This window comes from Pelophylax lessonae, assembly GCF_965119305.1.
Source record: "Pelophylax lessonae genome assembly, chromosome: 2".
In the NCBI taxonomy this organism is placed as follows: domain Eukaryota; kingdom Metazoa; phylum Chordata; class Amphibia; order Anura; family Ranidae; genus Pelophylax; species Pelophylax lessonae.
Window position 1 is genome coordinate 149,600,830 of NC_138769.1, and position 22,439 is coordinate 149,623,268.

Sequence of the window (22,439 nt, forward strand, 5' to 3'; positions counted from 1 at the left end):
CTATAACATAAGGGTAAGTGTTCTGTAGTCCACAGACAGCTGTAGACACTGTTACAGGGCAAAGATCAGAGGAAGTTTATTAGTTATCAAGCTTCTGGCAGGATCAACTGGTATTACTGAAAAAGCTGTTTTCCTGTTTTTTTGGTTATGTTATGTGGCCAGTTTAAATGAAAATATATATTTTTAACCTCTTCCCGACATCCTGTAACAGGGTCTTTATGCCTCGGGGCAGGAAAGACTGGGCTATCACATGACCACTGTGATTAGCTGTCACAGTGATCACATGATCAGGAGCTGATCCCACTGTCTCCTGATTATTAGTAAATACTGAGAGCAGTCTGTGACAACTCGGTCACTGTGCTGTGAGCGTGCTCTGCCGCCCATGGACACATAGGCATTATGTGGGCAGCCTCAGAAAGTACTGATATGTGAAACAGCAATGTCAGCCTTCATATTTCTCACTACTATTTTTTTTTAAAGAGACCCTGTCAGCAAAAGTATTCTCATAATATTTTATGTGCATTTAACTTCTGGTATGCGTGTTATTTACCTGTAAGCTCCCTTGTGAAGAAATCCAAAAGCCTTAAAACTACTGCTGTGTGCTGTCATCTTAAGACGTTAGCAGGCCCAGCAGTCTCAGAGTTGTCAGTCAAGTGACATCCTATAGTACCGTTTACAGTCTCAACCTTTTTTTAGTCAAGGCACCCTTTAAAAATGATGGACACTCTCGAGGCAACCTTTAAAAATGGACAGTCTTGTGGCACCCCATTCTAAAATTGAAAAACAATCCTAATAGTTTTGGATAACGCAAAAACATCCACCCAAGTAGGACACCCAATGTTGGAGGTGATGTATTCATCCAAAGCAAATACACTTTTCAAACTAGTACTGACTAGTATTCCAATGTTTCTCTTCTCCCTCAGTGTTTCTTCATCACTCAGCTAATGTGCCCTCAATGCTGATGGAGGGGGCAGAGGAGGGTCAAACAAGGATGCTGTACAGGTGACTGAGATCCTTTCATCAACTGGTGATGTCATTGGTGGATAGGATGCCGATGTTCTATCAGATTTCCCTACCCCATCAGATTTCCCTACCTACGTCATTTCCGGTGCAGGTTCGTCATGCACCAGCTGTAGCCGGGTCACACGTCCTACTGTGCATGCGCGCAATAGGTAGGGAATTTTGATAACATCGCAAGGGGTGAGGCATAAATCCTACTGGGCATGAGCGGACGCATGCGCACCAACGGATCGGGCAGCGGCATCTCTGATAACAAACATCCATCTGATCTCCATGGCATACACTGCGCCGAGCCAACAATGGGACAATCCTATTCCCTACCCACGCACGCCCATGCCCACGCCCACTGTCGGGTTGGCGTAGTGTGGGCCATTGAGATCGGATTGTTGGGTCGGTGCAGTGTCGGGCTCGGCGCTGTTTCAGGTCAGTGCAGTGTGGGCCGTGGAGATCGGATGGATGTTTGTTATCAGAGATCCCGCTGCCCGACCCGTTGCTGCGCATGCGCCGGCACATGCACACTAGGTCTTTTGCCTGACCCCTTACAATGTTATCAAAATGCCCTACCTATTCTGCGCATGCGCAGTAGGACTTGTGACGCATACAGCTGATTCATGACGAAGCCACAGCTGATCCGCAACCGGAAATGATGGAGGTATGGAATTCTGATGGGGTATGGTATTCTGACAGAACACCGGCGGTCAGAAGGTTGTAATGATGCACAATGAAAACCCGTGGATTTGTGTAACTAAAAGGCAGGCTTCATCCACACGCCGGCTTGTGAACAGTTTTTGGGTACATTTTTAGGCATTTTGCCAAGGCACCCTTGAAAACGGCTGCTCTAGTATTCCTCTTTGCTTCCCCTCTGGCAGCTACATAAAAGAATATATAGGGGGAGGGAGGGGGGGCAGGGGAGCTGGGCCAGCACATAGAGTAATTAGACGCTCCCAGAAGAGAAGAGGGCTATGATATGATGACATGAAAGGGGGGCTGTGCTGGAGAACAGACTCTTGCTGGAGTTGTCACATTTTCTAGCAAGTGGCACTGAGGCACATTGGGAAAATATATTTTGTAAAACACTGCAAGTTAGTATTTAAAATACTTTTTGTGTCTCTGCTTTTCTATGCAATGTTTAGATTTTGTGAAAGGGGTTCTTTAAGCAGTTAAAAAAAAAAAGTGTCCCATAAAATCCCATGTGAAGTGTTGATGACATTAGTGCAGATCATGAACGGACATGTTTTACTATGAAGCCTACCTGTTTACTACACCTATCTTCACAGTTTATCAAATCATCTTTAGCGTGGAGTAGAAATCCTGGTAATCTCTGCCGAGTTGGCAGTAATTGGAGCTTAACAGGATGTCCGCTTAGACAGGAAGCAAATAGCCAACTGTTGTCAATAGTCTGTGTCTTCTGGCCCTCCCCACCACACAGGAGATGAAGGAAAAGAGAAGTGGAATGAAACACACCATAGACATGACACAGCAGAGCGACTCCGCGCTCCCTGGCATCACATCGTCTCTCTGTCCCTGGCAGGCTGGTGCCAAGCTCAACATAAGATTTTGTAATCATTTCCCATCTAGTATTTGGGGGATTAAAAAAAAAAAATTGAAAACCCTTTTAATTTCTGGTTTTGATTTTGAGAAGAACTAACAATGTACAATATGGATAGTTCATGGAAGTACCTATATAAATAAGAGCGTGTGAATACCCAGAACCCTGAAATCCATCTACCGTGTTATTGGCTGAGGTTATGATTGTAGGAGACATGACGCAGGGATTCACAAAAATGTCCTATTGTTAACATAGAACTAAACTCTAATGGTGCTTTTCCACTGCATGGAACCGTACCGGCTCGGCACGCTTTTGTGCTTTTCCACTGCTGGTACCGCATGGTATAGGGTCGGAACGGTTCGGTACGGTACGGTATAGGTTTGCTTTTCCACTGCATGGAACCGAACGGTACGGTACGGCTCTGAAAAAACAGTACCTACTCGATTGTGGTTCCAACAGGTACCAAACTGGTACCATATCCCACAATCCTTTGCATGCAGTCACTACTAGCCACTGATTGGTCAGAGAATCACACCCACCCCGTTGTTATCCCACCCACTTAACTTTAGTACTACTTTAGTGGAAAAGCAAACCTATACCGTACCTAACCGTTCCGACACTAAACCATGCGGTACCGCAGTGGAAAAGCAAACCGGGCCAAGTAGAGCCGAGCCGGTACTAGCCGGTACTTGCAGTGGAAAAGTGCCATAAGTCTCGGTTCACACTATGTCGCTCCGACTTAGGAGGCGACCTGTGAAGTCGCGTGCAGCGCGACTTGCACGGACTTCATATAATGAATGTCTATACAAGTCGCCTCCGGGTCGCCCCGAAGTAGTACAGGAACCTTTTTTTAAGTCGGAGCGACTTATGTCGCTCCTATTAGAACGGCTCCTGTACCGCACAATGGGAGCGTGACGGACTGCGACTTGTCAGGCTGACAAGTCGCGGTCCAAGTCGAACTAGTGTGAATGCGGTCTAACTGGATGATATTTAGTTTGCTAAAGCACCAACGTTATGTGTGGGTGTATTTTTTTTTTCTTCTAGATTCCAGAAGATGCCATTTTTAACTGGTTTTTGAATGCGGCAGCCTGGCTCTCCTGCGCGAACCAACATGGCCCTATGTCGGTCGGGCATGTGGTGCTGGGGGCCGAGTGCGCGCCACGCTCCCGCCCCCACTAGGCAGCGGGGATGCTGATGCACGGGGCCAGCAGCCACAATTGAGGCCAGGCACCCGCGATCGCCACCCGCTGAGAGAGGACGGGCAGCTGTTGTAAACACAGCCGACCGTTCTTCTCTCTGAAATTATCAGAGCGCCTGTGATCCTCCTATATAGGATCACAGGTCTCTATGGTCATTTCGCAAGTCCCTCCCCCATACAGTTAGAAAAAACTCCCCTAGGCTCACATTTAACCCTTTGATCGCCCCTGGGTTAACCCCTTCCCTGCCAGTGTCATTATTACAGTAACAGTGCATATTGTTAGCACTGATTACTGTAGTAATGTCACTGGTCCCCCCCAAAAGTGTCAAAAATGTCAGTTAGGGGTCCGATCTGTATTCGCTGCAATGTCACAGTCCCACTAAAAATCTCAGTTAGCCACCATTACTAGTAAAAAAATAAATAAATAAAAATTACCTAAATCTTTCCCCTAGTTTGTAGACACAATAACTTTTGTGCAAACCAATCAAAATATGCTTTTTGCGATATTTTCTATTTTTTTTTTTTTTCTATGAGTAGTAGAATGTAGTAGAATACAAATTGGCCTAAAAAGGTGCAAAAAATAAAAATGGCAGAGGTGAAAAAATACCACCAAAAGAAAGCTCTATTTGTAGGGAAAAAAGAACGTCAATTTTATTTAGGTACTTCGTCGCACGACCATGCAATTTTCCGTTAAAGTAACACAGAGCTGAATCGCAAAAAAAGGGCCTAGTCCAGAACTGTTTTTTTTTTTTTTTTTTTGCACCTTGGTGCTGATCATGTCTTATTCCAGCAGTGGCTGCATGTCATTGCTCAGGGCAGGTTTCCTGATGGTGACAAAAGTAAAGAACCGCTACAGAACAACTTCCCCTCACTTCTTTGCCATGATATAGCAGGGCAGTGTTATCTAGTTCAGCCTTTTTCAACCAGGGTGCCTTGATGTTTCTTTATGGGTGCCATGGCAAAATGCGTAGAAATTGTATACAAGCCAGCGTGTGGATGAAGCCTGCCTTTTTAGTTACACAAAGTCACAGGTTTTCATTGTGCACCATTACGACCTTCTAGTTGCCAGCGTCCTAACGGCCAAGACAACCAATGACCTCATTGATTGATGAGGAGGATGTCAGTTGCCTGCATAGCATCCTTGTTTCACCCCCCCCCCCCCTTGCCCCTCTCCTTCAGCATTGGGGTTACATTAGCTGAGTGATGGAGAAAAACTGAGGGAGAAGTGAAACATTGGAATACTAGTCGGTACCCCTTTTGCAAAAGTGTATTTGCTGTGAAAGAATAAATCACCTCTAACATTGGGTGGCCTACTTGGACGTGTGGATGTTGCTGTATTATTACAACTATTAGAAAAGTTTTTACATTTTAGAATGAGGTGCCTCGAGACTGTCCATCATTTTTAAAGGGTGCCACGACTGAAAACAGGTTAAGAAACACTGTTCTAGTCCATAGAGGCAACCCAAAGAAGGGCAGAAGAGAGCACACATACCGTGTTGATACAGTCATACAGAAGGCAAATTGGTTGAGGGGCACCAGGATGAGATCAGCACTGACTGTATGTATTACAGGCTACTACAGTTAGTTTTTGCATCCCCATAGCCCTCCAGATGTGAAGAATTTTAAGCAAGCTGGACTGTAGCTGCTGACTTAATATAAGGACACTTACCCGGTCCAGGGGTCCAGCGCTGTCCTCACCCAAGCCCATTCTTCACTGGGCTTCGGGTCCCTAGCACCAGCATCATAACTAAGGAAAACTGTGAAGCCTTGCAGGTTCACCAGATTCCCACACTCTTCTGGGACCCGTGATGTGTTCCAGAAGGCTGTGGACAGAGGGAGTGGAGGTGACATTCTATTTGGGTCGGTACCCCCCCCCCCCAAACAGCTAAGTGCCATATGTGGTAGAGGGGGGGGAAACGAGTGGAACTTCTGCTTTTGGGTGAAGTTTCATTTTACGTTTTAAAAACATAAAAGTAATCTAATACAAATAGAGATCAATCTCATGAGATCTTTTGAGCAACCGTAAATCACTCATAAAGTCCTAACCTAACTAATTGTATTTTGTAGGACATTTTATATTGTTTGCAATTAGTAGAATGCCGTATACCCGTTTTGTGCTGCTTTTTGATTCCATCAGAATAGTTACTTTATTTTTTTTTAGTTCCTGTTTATAACAGCCACACACAAAAAAACAGGCCTTTGTTTCAATCCAAGGCACGGTTTCTTTCTTTTTTTTACTTTTATTGAAATATCACAAGATACCATTTCATTCATCTCTATGCACAGCAGCAGTGAGATGTACTGAACTGTGGCAATCCGCGGTGCAGTGCAAACATATGCAGCCTGTCTGTATTTCTATGCATTGCAGCCCACTTCAGCACAGCTTTTGTGGTATGAACAGAACATTATTATACAGGATTTATATAGTGCCAACAGTTTGCGCAGGGCTATACTAAATGAAAGCAGACATTAGAGTTACAATACAATTTGGTATAAGAGGAATCAGAAGGCTCTGCTCATTAGAGCTTACATATGGAAAACAATTCTTATCTTCTGTTTGTGCCCTGGCATTGAGCCCGTGTTGATCTGTTCAGATCAACACAACTCAACTGATGTGGTGTGAATGAGTCCTTAGTCTGAATTTAAACCAATGTAGCGTGTGAATGTGTGCACAATTGACTTTGTGCAAGTTCCCGAAATATGAAAAATGTCGGGTTAGTGGTCTATTTATTGTTAATGGTTCCCCGAAGGCTTCATGTGCACACTGCCTACTGTGACCACCTGCCACGGGAAAATGCAAACTGCAGCAAAATCGTGGCTTGATTTTGCCATGGTTTGCATTTTCCCACGGCTGGTGGTCAAAACGTTCCTATCCTAAACGCAGTTCTTCCGCGTTCAGGAGAGGGAGGTCGAGGCTCCCCTAACTGCAGCAGCTCCTAAACAATCCTAACAGGCTTTTTTGGAGTTGAGTTTAGGAGCTTTGGCAAAAAAAAACGCCAAAAGCTCCTAAACTCAAGTTTAGTAGATGTAAGTGTACATGAAGCCTAAAGCTCGAAACTCAAAAGGTGCATGAGCTTTTTTGCCACGTTTGTCAAATGTAGGACCATCTTAAGCACATGGCATGTTTTGGACGTCATTTTCTCTATAGGAACATAAGGGACTCTCTCAGAGCTGTAAGATTTCTTGGTGTACTCTAGGACCATTTGTATGTAATATCTGCAGGTTGGGAAATCTTTACTCTGTGGGACTGCTTAATGTTTGGACCACCTTGAGCACATGATATGCTATGGACACCATTTTATCTATAGGAACATAAGGGCCCCTCTCAGAGCTGTAGGTCTTGTTGCACTTTTCCACTGCAAGTACCGGCTCGGCCCTGGTTGGCCGGTTTGCTTTTCCACTGCTGGTACCGCATGGTACGGTGTTGGAACGGTTCGGTACGGTATGGTTTGCTTTTCCACTAAAGTAGTACTAAAGTTAAGTGGGTGGGTTAACAACGGGGTGGGTGGGATTCTCTGACCAATCAGTAGCTAGTAATGACTGCATGCAAAGGATTGTGGGATATGGTACCGGGTATGGTACCTCTTGGAACCACAATCAAGGTGGTACTGTTTCTGAGAGCCATACCGTTCGGTTCCATGCAGTGGAAAAGCGCCGCCGTACTGTACCGTATCGAACCGTTCCTACACCATACCATGCGGTACCAGGAGTGGAAAAGCACAAAAGCGAGCCAAACCGTTTGGTTCCATGCAGTGGAAAAGTGCCATTAGTATACTCTTAAGACCATTTGTATATAGTATTTGCAGCTGGCGTAATCTATACCCCATGAGACTGCTTAATGTTTGGACCATCTTCAGTACATGACATGCTATGGACACCATTTTATCTATAGGAACATTTTTACAAGGGCCCCTCTCAGAGTTGGAAGGTTCTTTGGTGTATTCTAGGACCATATGACCACTTTCACTGTGCTGGCCTCCTTATCCCTGTGGTACTCTGACGGGTTGGGCTGGAGGACCTGGTGGGAGTGTAATTTGTGTCCCAGTCAGGGATTGTATGTGCAGGTTTCTGGTCCTGGTACTTTCTGCAAGGTTTGAACTCTTTTTTTATATTTTGGACATCTGTATAGCTCCATTTAATGTCCTTAAATCTACAATGGAATGGTTCACAAATAAACATATCCAGGTGTTAGAATGGCCAAGTCAATGTCCAGACCTGAATCCAATCGAGAATCTGTGGAAAGAACTGAAAACTGCTGTTCACAAACGCTCTCCATCCAACCTCACTGAGCTCGAGCTGTTTTGCAAGGAGGAATGGGCAAAAATTTCAGTCTCTGGATGTGCAAAACTGATAGAGACATACCCCAAGCGACTTACAGCTGTAATCGCAGCAAAAGGTGGTGCTACAAAGTATTAACTTAAGGGGGCTCAATAATTTTGCACGCCCAATTTTTCAGTTTTTTATTTAACAAAGTTTGAAATATCCAATACATTTCGTTCCACTTCATGATTGTGTCCCACTTGTTGTTGATTCTTCACAAAAAAATAGTTTTATGTTTGAAGCCTGAAATGTGGCAAAAGGTCGCAAAGTTCAAGGGGGCCGAAAACTTTCGCAAGGCACTGTATAGAATAACATCCTTTCTGATGTTGATCATTTTAAATTTGGGTTTTATACAGAGATGTATAGTAACTAAGTAGAACTACTTCACTACTGTACTTAAGTACCGTAAGGCGGTATCTGTACTTTCCTGGAGTAGAATTTTTTCTCCTACTTCCACTTTTACTTCACTACATTTTTTCAGTGATTTCAATACTTCTACTCCGATATTTTTTTTTTTGTGCTGCATAGTTACTCGTTACAATTATAAAAATTACCACTGGCAGAACAGTAGATGGCAGGTTTCAAGAAGCTCAAAACATGTGTATTATCAGCGCATACGAAAATAAATGCTACTGTATGTATAAATAAAAGCTGCATTTGAAATAATAAAAAACAATATGATGTTCAAACTTTTGACTTCTTTCTTAATAACTACATAACACAGTACTTGTACTTTTACTTTCAGTACTTGACTAGCAATTTTTTTTCAAAACTACTGGTACTTTTACTTTCAGTACTTGAGTAGCAACATTTTTAAAAAAACTACTTGCAATACTTAAGTACAAAAAATGTTGAATACTTTAGTACTTCTACTCAAGTCACTTTTTGATCGAGCACTTACACTTCTACTCAAGTCACTTTTTGTTCAAGCACTTGTACTTTTACTCAAGTATGGGTTTAGAGTACTTTATACAACTCTGGTTTTATATGACTTATAAATACTTATTTCATGCACCGTGATGTTTTGATGCTATCAGTTGGTCACTGATTATGTATCTTTAAAGTCCCATTTTTCCTGTCTATATTTTATTTGATTATATTTGTCATGTGTAGGGCAGTAGGGCAGCCCATTGAAATGTGTGTGACAACACCCAAAAATCAAACCTATGAGTACGCTAAAGTAGTGTGACTGGGGGCTCAGAGATCAAATAAAAATAATGGCTTCATTATAGCACACATGATCGAAGTGCATCAAAAACATTTAAAATTGAAAGCACATCAGTCCCCACCCTGGTGCTGAGAAGAAATAAAAAAGGGGGGGGGGGGACTTGGCTCGTTGTTGAAGCAGTTTAAAATCTAGAAGACAATCATTTATCTTTCAAGCTCCATAGGCCCTTTGTCTTCTACGGCGATGGTAAATTATTGCCGTGATCATTATGATTTCTTTTATACAGTAACCTTGATTGATCTGGACCGAGGAGTGACCCACCAGGGAACTCCTCCGCTTCTATAAATCAGGCTTCCTATTTCCAAGGATCCATTTAGTAGATGACCTTGCCATGTCCACCTCCGTAGCCTTTGTTAGCTCCGCTATAAGCAGGCGCTGTATTTGTAGAGACTGTTATCTTTATGTAACTTATATCACTGTTTTTAGGCCCCAATTACTATAAGCCACATATTGACCCATTGCCAAGCAGCCAGAACTAAATCACAACTTTACATCGGCTTGGGCTACAGGGAAGATTTTTAAGTAGCTCTTTATTGGAAAATAATCCAGCACAATCAAGCCATGTAAAAAAAACAAAAAGATAACTAACAAACTACTAAACCACTGCAGTTTTTGTATATCCTGTTTCCTAAATGTAATTAATGCTCTAACTTCGTTAACCACTTCAGCTCCAGAAGATTAGACCCCCTTCATGACCGGTCCATTTTTGTTGTTTTGTTGGTATTTGATCACCGCTGCAATTTTTTATTTTTTGCGCTATAAACAAAAAACTACTGACCATTTTGAAAAAATAACAAAAAAAAACAAAAAAAAAAACAAAACCATTTCTTCTTTTACTTTTCTGCTATAAAGTATATCCGATAAAAAAAGTAAAAAATCAAATTTCCTAATTAATTTGGGCCAATATGTATTCTGCTACAAATTTTTGGTAAAAAAAATCCCAATAAGCGTAGATTTATTGGTTTTTGCAAATGTTATAGCGTCTAAAAACTGGGATATACTTAAGGAGTTTTTGTTTTATTTTTTTTTTACTAGTAATGGCGGGGATCAGCAACTTAGAGGACTTCAATATTGCGGTGGACAAATTGGACACTAACCGGACTTTTTTGGGAATCAGTGACACTAATATAGTAATATGTGTATTAAAAATATGCACAATATGCACTATCACTGTACTAATGACACTGGTTCGGAAATGTAAAGTGTCTACAAAGTATGGGATATATATATATATATATATGTATATGTATATGTATATATATATATATATATGTGTATATATATATATATATATATATATATATATATATATATATATATATATATATATATATATATATATATATATATATATATATATATATATATATATATATATATATATATATATATGATTTTTTTTTTTTTTTTTTACTACTAATGGCATTGATCAGAGACTTATAGTGGGACTGTGATAGTGCAGCGAACAATCTGACACTGACGTTGGGGGGAACTGACACTGACCTCACCAGTGACATTAAGAATCGATCCACACTAGTGTGACTTGTCAGCCTGACAAGTCGCGCTCCCTCGCGGTCCATTGACTGCTACAGGACCCGTTCTAATAGGAGTGACACAAGTCGCTCCGACTTAGAAAAAGGGTCCTGTACTACTTCGGGGCGACCTCGGAGTGACTTGAATAGACTTCCATTATGTGAAATCCATGCAAGTCGCTCCGAAGTCGTGGTGCATGGTAATGCACAAGTCGCCCCCGAAGTAGTACAGAGTCGTGCCGCCCCAGTGTGAACCAACTCTTATAGTGATGAGTGCTAATAATATGCACTGTCACTATACTAATGACACTGGCTGGGAAGGGGTTAGCATACAGGGTGATCAAGGGATTAAATGTGTGCAAAACAATGTTTACTTGTGTGTCCTAATAAGCAGTGTGTCAATTTTTACTCAGGGAGAACAAACCTTGCACATCACTGCTGACAGTAGAGAACCCAGTTTTGTTTACCTACACAGGACTCTTTTCTGTCATTTACTTAGCTGATCTGTGGGTTCTGGGCATAAATCCTTGGCCAATTGGCTTGTGCTGTGGTGAAATGCAGCACAGTCAGGGTGACGTGCGCGTGCCACCTACCCAAAAGTGCTGGATCACGTACTTGTATGTACTATACCGTATAGTCACAGCTTATTGACCACTGACAGGTTGAGTGAAGAACCTCTCGTTACAATGCCATCTGAATGTCTGTGGGATATTTTGGGCAGAAGTTTTTAGTTATTGGTAATGTTTTGTGCCTCTGGACTGCACCCCTAGTTGTTTGCAGACGTACTGTGTTATTAAACTGACTTTCCACCTCCAGATGTTGGAAAATCAGGCTTTAGAAGAGTGCTGGGACTTTTAAGGAGTATTAAGTATTAAGGCCTCGTGCATTGCTGTAGAGTTTGTGTGTCTGCATGCGACACATTTGTCCTGATCCAGGGTTGGACATCCGTTCTTTATTGCAGGTAGCCGGCTGTATGTTCTGATGCATGAGAACAGTAAAAGGTTTAAAGTGAAATTGTAGCGTGGAAGTGACTTATGCTCTAACTCTGATTTGCAAGTACGCATGGCATACTAGTACATCATGGTAGACCTACCTGCCATCTCACTAGTACATCATGGTAGACCTACCTGCCATCTCACTAGTACATCATGGTAGACCTACCTGCCATCTCTCTAGTACATCATGGTAGACCTACCTGCCATCTTCCCTTCCTCAGGCACTGACAGTTCTGGGCTCCAGATTACCGCCCTATTGCCACTGATGTCACCTTTACCATTTCCTTTGCCTCCAGCGTCTTCTGTCTTCCGCCCTTGGGCAGCCAGTGATAATGTAACTTTTACTCATGCACGCTAAAGCTACATTATCCCGTCACCCAGTTCCATTCTTGGCATTTTGTAATTTCTGCTGCACCGCACATGTACTCAGGCAGTATAAACACAAGAAATTGTTAGAAATGGGAAAATTTAGCAAAAACTCAACCTACGAATATTTCCTATGTTATTTCTTTGAAATTTGTCTGCTTTTTGTTTTTTGTTTTTTTTTCTTCTGAATATTATTATTTTTTAGGTAGAACTAAAGCCAACATTTTATTTTAGATAGAGTAAGGGGGGGGGGGTTATAACCCCTGAATAGAGTAAAGGGGGGGGGGGTGTTATAATCCCGGTCAATTTTTTTTTCTTTTGCTATCTTTCTCCCATTGGTGAGATTTCAGATTTCTTTTTACATCTTGTCCCATAGCCAAGACAGGAAAAGAGATGAAAGCCCTTCAAAGGGATGGGAATCCCTGGCTGTTCTGGGGACAACCCAAAATTTGGAATTATTTTACGTTTACTTTCAGTGATAATGATAAGCAGGACAAACAGAGAGAGTGAATCTCCTTAATGGGGGCACAGACGGCAATAAAAACCTGATAGGGGTTGTAATTCCTTTCCACTCCATCCTAAACTAAGAAAATCGTTTTGCCTTTAGGCCCCTTTCACACTTGTGCTACTTGTCCTGCGATTTGGGATTGCAAAATCGCACGACAATTCATTCTCCATTATTTCCAATGAGTACTGTTCATATCTGTGCGACTTGAAGTCACACCGACTTCAAAGTAGTCCCTGCACTCCTTTGGCCCAATTTTAATGCGTTTTGAGGTCCAAAGACACAGGCATTGCTTCAAGCCCAGTCAAAATCGTGGTAAAATCGCGCAACTTTAACCACTTGCCGACCGCCGCACGACTATCTACGGCGGCGGTCAGACCCTCACAGGCAAAGTGACGTAGGTCTACGTCGCTCGCCTGTGAGGGTTTAGGGAGCGAGCGCGCGCCGCTGGAGGCGCGCTCCCGCGTGGTCACGGACCCCCCCGCGCGTGTGACCGGCGGACCCGATCGCCGCCGGCCACTCTGCGATCGGCGGGGGAGAGGGAGAAAGTCAGGCAGCTTGTGTAAACAAGCTGCCTGTCATTCTCCTCTCTGTATGAGAGATGATCACATGGATCTACTATGTAGATCCATTGATCACTCTGCATACAGTTGAAGCCACAGCCAATCACAGTTAGAATCACACCCCTAGGGACACACACAGCCCCTCCCTCTCAAATAAAGTTAACCCCTTCACTACCAGTGTATTTTTACAGTAACAGTGCATATATATAGCACTGATTACTGTAGAAATGTCACTGGTAACCCCAAAAGTGTCAAAAATGTCAGTCAAGGGTCCGATCTGTCCGCCGCAATGTCGCAGTACCGCAAAAAAAATCGCAGATCGCCGCCATTACGCGTTAAAAAAAAAACAACAAAAATGACAAAAATCTTTCCCTTTGTTAGTAAACGCAATAACTTTTGCGCAAACCAATCAAAATACGCTTTTTGCGATTTTTTTTTTTTACCAAACATAGGTAGCATAAAACAAATTGGCCGAAAATATTAAAAAATTTTGATTTTTACATTTTTTTTTGGGGGAATTTCATATAAAAAAAAAGGGAAAAATATTGCTATTTTTGCAAAATTTACGCTCTTTTTTTGTTTATAGCGCGTGATCAAAAAATCGCACAGGTGATCAAATACCGCCAAAAGAAAGCTCTGTTTGTGGGAAAAAAAGGACGCCAAATTCGTTTAGGTACAGCGTCGCACGACCGCGCAATTGTCCGTTAAATTCACGCAGTGCCGAATCGCAAAATACCCTCTGGTCGTTTAGCAGCCAAATCCTCCGGGGCTTAAGTGGTTAAAGTCGCACAAGTGTGAAAGGGGCCTTAGTTATTCTTACTTTCCTCTTCTTTTAGGTTTTATACTTATTTCCCGTGTTCTCCCAATCATCTGCTTCTTATAACAATTTTATACAGGTCTTTTCTCTGAAATCTTTTTTTTTTTTTTTTCTCTATAACAGAGAGAACTTGATACAACAGCAACCGTATTGGCAAACAGACAAGATGAAAGCGAACAGTCCAGAAAAAAACTTATTGATCAAAGTCGAGAATTCAAGAAGAACACTCCCGAGGTGAGCTGAGCTATTTATTTTCTTGGTGAATGAAAAAATTTGAAATCAAATTTATGTCTTCATTTGTGTGAATAAATTACGCTGCTGCTTTATATTCCTAATTGGAAAACCTTTTGCTCTGTGAATAGGTACTGTGGGGTTTATTTACTAAAGCTAGAGAGGGCAAAATTTGTCACAATTCTGCAGAGAAACCAATCGGCTTCTAGGTTTTATTGCTAAAGCTTAATTAAACAAGCGAGGTTAGAAGCTGATTGGTTTCTCTGCAGAATTGGGACTAATTTTGCCCTCTCTAGCTTTAGTAAATAAACCCCTATATGTCCCAAAATGCTACAATGACTGATTGTGGCCAGAGTATATTGCGGATGCTGATTCCTAATAAAAATGATCGCCTGCCATCTTTTAAATTTTTTTTTGGTATGTTTAGAATCTTTGTTTTGCAAGTAAGCATGTAATGCATGACAAAGTTTACGGACTATCTGAGGAGAGAAAGCCACAGACGCTATCTGCTTTCAAGCTGGCCTTTTCGGACTTGAAATCATAGATGGGGCTGTCAGATAAAGAATGGGTCACTGAATAAGTTATCTACCTGTGTGTCTATTCACTGCTACGTTTTCACAGAATATTTGTACGAAAATTCTTTGTATATTCGATAAATACTGGACTAGGCGTTCAAAAGTACTTCAACATTTTTATTTGCTTTTAACATTCATGTTTGGAATGAATGTAATTTCCTGAACAAAAAACACATAGAAATTTGTTCGTTCTGCTGCTTCAAATTCCCCCCAGTGATCCAAAATGAATGTTGATTTGACCCCACTAACAAATCAGAACTCTACTAATGTATAGCTAGCCTAAATTTCAACATGTGTTGTTGACCTCTGTAAACAAAAGAAGTTTTTACGTCAAAGAAAGCAAAGGAGACAACAGAAACACAGGAAAAGGAGCCAAGAGCTCCACCTGTCAGCCAAACAGAGAATGCAAAATATTTCAGATTTTGATTTTATTTGTGTTATTTTTTATCTGACTAAAGAAAAGGGGAACAAAATATGTTTTGTAAAATACAATTTTGTTTTTAGTCACCATAATAAAATATACACAAAACCATCATTCTCTAATTGTGCAAAACATTTAGGGCCAGTTCTCACTGGTGCGATGTTACACTGCATTGCTGTAACATGTGATGTATGGCTGAATTCGCATTGCATAGACATCGCATGCCCACTATTTTTTTTTGTCCACCCCAGAGTTGGATGAGAACACCCATGCGATCTGATTTCTGTTTGAATTGACATTCGCGGTGCGATCTGCGAACCGATCTGGGGGTTTCATCAACTTTGTATTGATACCCAAAGCGGTTCGCAGAGGGCAGTGTCAACCCCCGGCGATTCAACTGCGCACTGGATTCGCAGTGTGAACCAATGTTCCGTTAAAAAACCCTACCCGTGAAAATTCCCTACCCTCGTCACTTCCGGTGAGGGTATGTCAGGTATCAGCTGAGCTGCTTCCCAGTGCACATGCGCGCACAGTAAATTATCTCGGCTTCAGTGAAAAAACCCTACCCTCCTTCCCAGTCCTTAAAGCGGCAGCTTCCCATGAAAATACCCTACCCTCGTTCCCCGGCGGGTCCAGAAAAATTACAAAGTGCCTCCTAACGGAAGAAAATGTATATAGATTAATCGAAATGGAATGATAAAAAAAAAAAATATTTTATATATTTTCAATTTTCCTCCATTAGGAGACACTTTTACATTTTCCTCGACCCGCCAGGGAACAAGGGTAGGGTTATTTCACGGGAAGCCGTTGTAACGTTAAAAAAACCCTACCCCGTGAAAATTCCCTACCCTCGTCACTTCCTGTGTGAGCCGATCATTTACTGCCTGGGAAGCGGCTCAGCTGATGCATGGCGTACGTGCACAGGAAGTGATGAGGGTAGGGAATTTTCACAGGGTAGGGTTTTTTAACGTTACACCGGCCCTAAAAAAAAAACGCTATTCATTTTACAGTATTCTGGAGTATTTCAGTTTTAGTATTTACAGTTTGCTTTGAAAGATCTTTTGAGACCCCATTGACACTAGCGCGACTTGTCTGGCGACTTGGTCGCCTGACAAGTCGCGGTCGGGCGCCTGCCATAGATTAGCACAGGACCCGTTCTAATAGGAGCGACACAAGTCGCTCCGACTTAGAAAAAGGGTCCTGTACTACTTTGGGGCGACCTGGAGGTGACTTGCATTGACTTTAATGATATGAAGTCCGTGCAAGTCGCGCCGAGGTCGCCCCAGCAAGTCGTGTCGCGCCAGTGTGAATGGGCGCTAATGCATTACAGATGTTTGTTTTTCTTCCCAATGTCTCTTTCCTAGTTATTGCCAATTTTACTGATAACCGCTAATAATCCTACTTTTCTTTTCCTGCAAGTCTTGAAAAATCCTGCATTTTGTGGCTCAGTTTAGTGCAGCAGCCCCATAGAGACCGTCCTACCTCCTCTGTTAAAAAAGAACACAAACATATGGTGCAATCGGCAGGATTCATCTTGATAACATCAGGGGTCTCAGGAGATGCGCTATGGTTGTATGTTACTTGGGGTAGCAAAGCAATGCAGGAAGATTCTGCAGACTCTAGTATGGGCTAGTACCAGTGTGTGAGCATTTCTTTATGTTGTGTAATGGGAAAGGGTGCTATTTCATAGTTTACGTATTTCCCATTTACCAGTATTGGTATGATGCTTTTAATATTGCTCTGCTACAGGCCAGGATTTCTGCTTAGTCTGCTATGAGGGTTGTTGAGAGTGGATCTAGAAGGCTGTTGGCAATGAACAGGTTAATATAATTAGCACCCCGGAGACACATATGCATTTTGCCCTTGGATGCACAAACTGTTTTTAGCAACAACAGCTGGTTTCATGTTTGCACTGTTAAACCGAATATTTTCTTGGTGGATTGCCTCTGAGCAATTTCTTAGTAATTGTTTCTCATGCATGTGAAAAGTGCCATCCTTTAAGGAAGAATGATCGGAAATGAGCATTAAAGAAACAGAATTCATATTCTTCAGTCAAGATGCCTTTACTCCCACTATAATACATACATGCATGTACTGCAGTCACTGTTATAAATATTGATAACAGCACTGCATTACTTTAAATAAATTAATTCACAATGATTGTTGCTATAAAGAGATGCCATTTTTGAAAGCAGTATTAAACCTAAAACCAAAAATTAATTGTATTATTTCAGGTACTTATATAGCGCTGTCAATTTACGCAGCGCTTTACATATACATTACACATTCACATCAGTCCCTGCCCTCAAGGAGCTTACAATCTAAGGTCCCTAACTCACATACATACACAGTAGGGCCAATTTTATACAGGATCCAATTAACCTACCAGCATGTCTTTGGAGTGTGGGAGGAAACCGGAGTACCCGGAGGAAACTCACGCAGGCACAGGGAGAACATGCAAACTCCAGGCAGGTGGTGTCGTGGTTGGGATTCGAACCAGCGACCCTCTTGCTGCTAGGTGAAAGTGCTAAGCACTACACCACTGTTGTAATATATTGCCGCTTACCAAGCATTAGATGTGGTGGCTGCATTCGTTTTCTTTTGGCTTCTTTCCCTCTGGTGTTCTGGCTAGTAACATACCTGCTACATTAGTGAGACACGACTCTGTCTCATCCATGTAAACTGATACATTGTGCTGTGAAAAACAGACTTGCTGGCTGGATCACCAGATAAAAATACAAGAAAGCAAGCCTAAAAAAGAAAACAAATGCAGTTATTTTATATGTATCTATCAGCTGCTGCAAGGCTCTAATGACAAAAGTGGCAAGGTCTGCATCCCTCTAGATGTGATTTTTCTTTGGGAGTATCTCACCAAAAGTGTTTGTTGCAGAGGATGCCCAAAATCTGACTTGTTTCTTAGTGCAGACTTCTGGGAAAATCAGTGAGCCAATCATACAAGCAGGAAATGCCATTTCTGGGGGGCGTTCTGTACACCATTCCTGTACAGAACATCTCCAGGTAGCCATTTTGCATTGCATTTTACAGAAGATTACGGTGCTGCAGCTTGAAAAGAAACGGCAGTTTTTAATAACATTCAATTACTGGATGACTTGCCTTGCAATTGTATATGCTAGATTTAGTTTTTTATTTGCAATTGTTCTGATTTTTTTTTTCCACAAGAGTAGAGTTCCCTTTAAAGAGGAAGTAAACTCTTCAAAAAAGTTTTTTTTTTCCCTGCAAAGTAAATGCATAATGTGCTAGTATGCATCACATGTGACACCTGCAACGAAGCCTGCGTTGTCCCTGCTGCTGGCCACATCCATCTTCAGCTGTCTTCCTTTCGGGTCTGCGGACTCCGGCTGTATTACTGGCCGGAGCCGCGTGACGTCACTCCCGCACATGTGTGCAGGAGCCGCCAGTCACGGCACAGGCATGCGCTGCTGACGTCATTGGGTGCATGCAATGTAAATATCTCCTAAACGGTACAAGTTTAGGAGATATTTACAGTACCTATAAGTAAGCCTTATTTTAGGCTTACCTATAGGTAAAAGTCATCAAAGTGGGTTTACAATCACTTTAATCATTTTTGGCGTCATGCCAAAGATTATATACCTTTCCCACTGTATAGGAAATTTACTGATCATTAATCACCCCTGCCAATGTTAACCACTTTACTACCAGTCACGTAACCTCTACGTCGGCTGACTTTGAGTGGTTATACCGGGATGATGCCTCTAGCTAGAGGCATCATCCCGGTACCGTTGTTTGAAGCCAACGGTCGGCTTTCCGTCGGTAACGATCGATGCGGCTCGGGAGCCGCTCGATCGTTACCCGGGGGGGCGGGAGGGGACGTCCCCCCCCTCCCGCCGCCTTCCGCGGCTTTGCTCGGGGCTACCGTCCCACCGGGAGCCCCGAGCACCCAGCCGGCACGTCCGCCGGCTGGATGGAGTCCCGATGAATGCCGGAAACGGCATCGATCGGGTCTCCGATGACGTAACCCGGAGGCGGCGTCCATGACGTCACGTCCGGGTTACTGTGCTGCAAAAGGCGGCAGATTTGAAAAACGGCTGTATGCAAAAATGCCGTTTTCGGCGTTTTGCATACAGGGAAGTGTAGTGGAGGGGTCTAGGGTCTTTTAGACCCTCGATCCCTCCATAAAGTGTACCTGTCACGACATATTGCTGTCACCAGGGATGTTTACATTGCTTGTGACAGCAATAAAAGTGATCAGATTTTTTTTTTTTTTAAAAACCTGTAATAAAGTTTAAAAAAAAAGAAAAAATAAATAGGAAAAAAAAAAAAAAAAAAATTTAGCCGTCCCCGTCACCGTTAGCTCGCGCACAAAAAAAAACGTATACGCAAGTCGAGCCGCAAATGAAATCGCTGTTCAAACCACACATGTGAGGTATCGCCGCGATCGCCAGAGCGTGGGCAATAATTAAAAAAAAAGAGCTACACTCTAACTCTAAACTGGTAACCGTTAAATAAATTTAAAGCGTCGCAGATTGAGATCTCTATTGACCGTAGTTTGTCGCCATCCCACGGGGGGGCGCAATTTTAAACCGTAACATGTTTGGTATCTATTTACTCGGCGTGACATCATCTTTCACAATATACAAAAAAAATGGGCTAACTTTACTGTTTAGTATTTTTTAAATGCAGTGAAATGTGATTTTTCAAATTTTTTCCAAAAAAATGGCGTTTTAAAGACCGCTGCGCAAATACCGCGTGACAAAAATTTTTGCAATGACCGACATTTTATTCTCCAGAGTCTTTGCTAAAAAAATATATATAATGTTTGGGGGTTCTAAGTAGTTTTCTAGGAAAAAATACTGGTTTTAACTTGTGAACAAAAAGTGTCCGAAATAGGGCTGGGGCTAAAGTGGTTAAAGCGGTTGTATACTCCCCTAAAAAAACAAAAAAACAAACCCTGCAGGAGAAAGGCATAATGAGCTAGTGTGCATCGCATACTAGCTCATTATGAAATACCTTAAAACGAAGCCCCGACATGGTCACCCGATCACAGGGAGCCATCATGTTCCCTCGGCGTCTCTTCCTGGTTCGGTGGCTCCGGCGCTGTGAGAGGCCGAAGCCGCGATGACGTCACTCCCGCGCACACGCGCAGGAGTTACTTTCCGGCAAGGATCCGGCAAAGAGCTCTGAAGGTCCGCCGCACCTTCAGAGCGCATGCGCCGCTGGTTTCAGCGGCTGCATGCAGGGTGAATATCTCCTAAACCTGCTATTAATTCTACCTACAGGTAAGCCTTATTATAGGCTTACCTGTAGGTAAAAGGTAAAAAGTGGAGTATACTACCGCTTTAAGGCCTGGTTCACACTTATGTGACCCTGTGAGCCGCTTTTTGTGCGGACACGTCAGTCCATTCATTTGAGGCTTATTTATAGGCTGCAGGGCCTCGTGAAAACACAGGGAAAAAGTCCCTGTTAGACTTTTGAAATCGCAGACCGCACAGAAACCACAAGTGCAGTGCGGTTCCTAGTGGGTGGAAGTGGCTGCTGGGATTTCCAGTGCATGCGGGTGCCATTAGGATTAATAGCATCCGCACACATCTCCTGCGTTTTTCTGTGCAGGTGGTTGTAGTTGTTGGAACAGGTGCCGATCCGCAGCAGGAGCCACCTGCACAAGAGTGAACCAAGCCTTAGTGGTTTGTCTCATCCACGTTAACTGATCTATTCTGCTGGAGAGCTTGAGCTTTAAAAAAAAAAAAAAAACAGGCTTGCTAGCTGGATCACCAGATAAAAATAGCCTAAAAAGAAAACGAATGAAGCCATCGCATCTAAGAATTGGTAAGCTGCAATATATTGTTTTCATGTGGGTTTAATACTGCTTGATGATTTTTTCACCAGTTCCAACACTCATAGAAACATTTTGGTATTTTAGGAATGTTACTGTTAGAGATCATCAGCCTGCACAAGTGCCAGCAGTGTTTCTTATCACTTGTTGTGATTTTTTTAACATGTTGTAAAATCCCTGTGAACATTACAAGATTGTTCCAAGATTGTTCCTTTTTTTTTTCCTAAGGAAAGAGTGTGATTCTCTCATTCTGTGCACTTAGTCGGGGTAAGCGGCCAGAAGGATCCTGTGCTACTGTCTGTGCAGAGATCTTCTGTCGGGCACATATGGAAAAAGAGGGAGGATGGCACAGCCAGGTTCCTAAGTCTCGGTTCACGCTTGTGCCATTGTGAACGGGTGTGATTGCAATGCGAATTTTCAGTGCGAGTTTGCCTTGTGTTTTTCAATATTACCAGCGCGATTGTAATGCGGATTGATTGCGTTTATTTTAATTAAGCTCCCATGCGATGTAAGGAGGGGTGGAGCTGAGGGGAAAACGCTACATAAAAAAATAAGAATTCACACCTAACTGAACTAATAATGCGAGTCCAGACTGATTTACATTGATGTCTATGGAGACTAAATTCGCAATGCAGCGCTGTAAACTCGCACATGACCCTTTTCATCATCGCATTACATTCGCATCTGAATCGCAATGTATTTTGGGAAGACGTGCGAATCTGGACTTTTTGTAACGCATCACGTTCGCAGTAAACTCACACAAGTGTGAACCGGCACTTAAAGCGGTTGTATACTCAAAAAAAACAAAAAAAAAAAACCCCTGCAAGACAATGGCATAATATGCTAGTATGCATCGCATACTAGCTCATTATAAAATACTTACCTTAAAACGAAGCCCCGACACGGACCCCCGGACACCGCTGTGGGAGCGGATATGATCCCTCGGCGTCTCTTTTCCGGGTTCGGCGTCTCCGGCGCTGTGAGTGGCCGGAGCCACGATGACGTCACTCCTGCGCATGTGCGCGGGGGATAAATTTTCCGGCAACTTCCACCGGACCTTCAGAGTGCATGCGCCGTTAGCGTCAGCGGCTGCATGCAGTGCAAATATCTCCTAAACTGTGCAGGTTTAGGAGATATTAATTGTACCTACAGGTAAGCCTTATTATAGGCTTACCTGCAGGTAAAAGTCAACAAAATGACTATACTACCGCCGCTTTAAGAAGGTTGTTTGTAGGCTCTGCAATATGTCAGTCACATAATTGGCCACAATTGGAACCTTTAGTTGTAATCAGTAAAAATGGGACAGT

General features: G+C 42.6%; 1 protein-coding gene across 2 annotated transcripts in view; it reads left to right on the forward strand.

Annotated features, from left to right (window-relative positions):
• The window catches only part of CUX1 (cut like homeobox 1), a 615,616-nt gene that overhangs the window by 83,362 nt on the left and 509,815 nt on the right, over positions 1 to 22,439 (forward strand). For both annotated transcript variants that reach the window (XM_082244943.1, XM_082244942.1), the window contains exon 2: positions 14,217 to 14,327. In XM_082244943.1, coding sequence (XP_082101069.1) covers positions 14,217 to 14,327 — 111 coding nt within the window. The remainder of the gene's footprint in view (positions 1 to 14,216; positions 14,328 to 22,439) is intronic.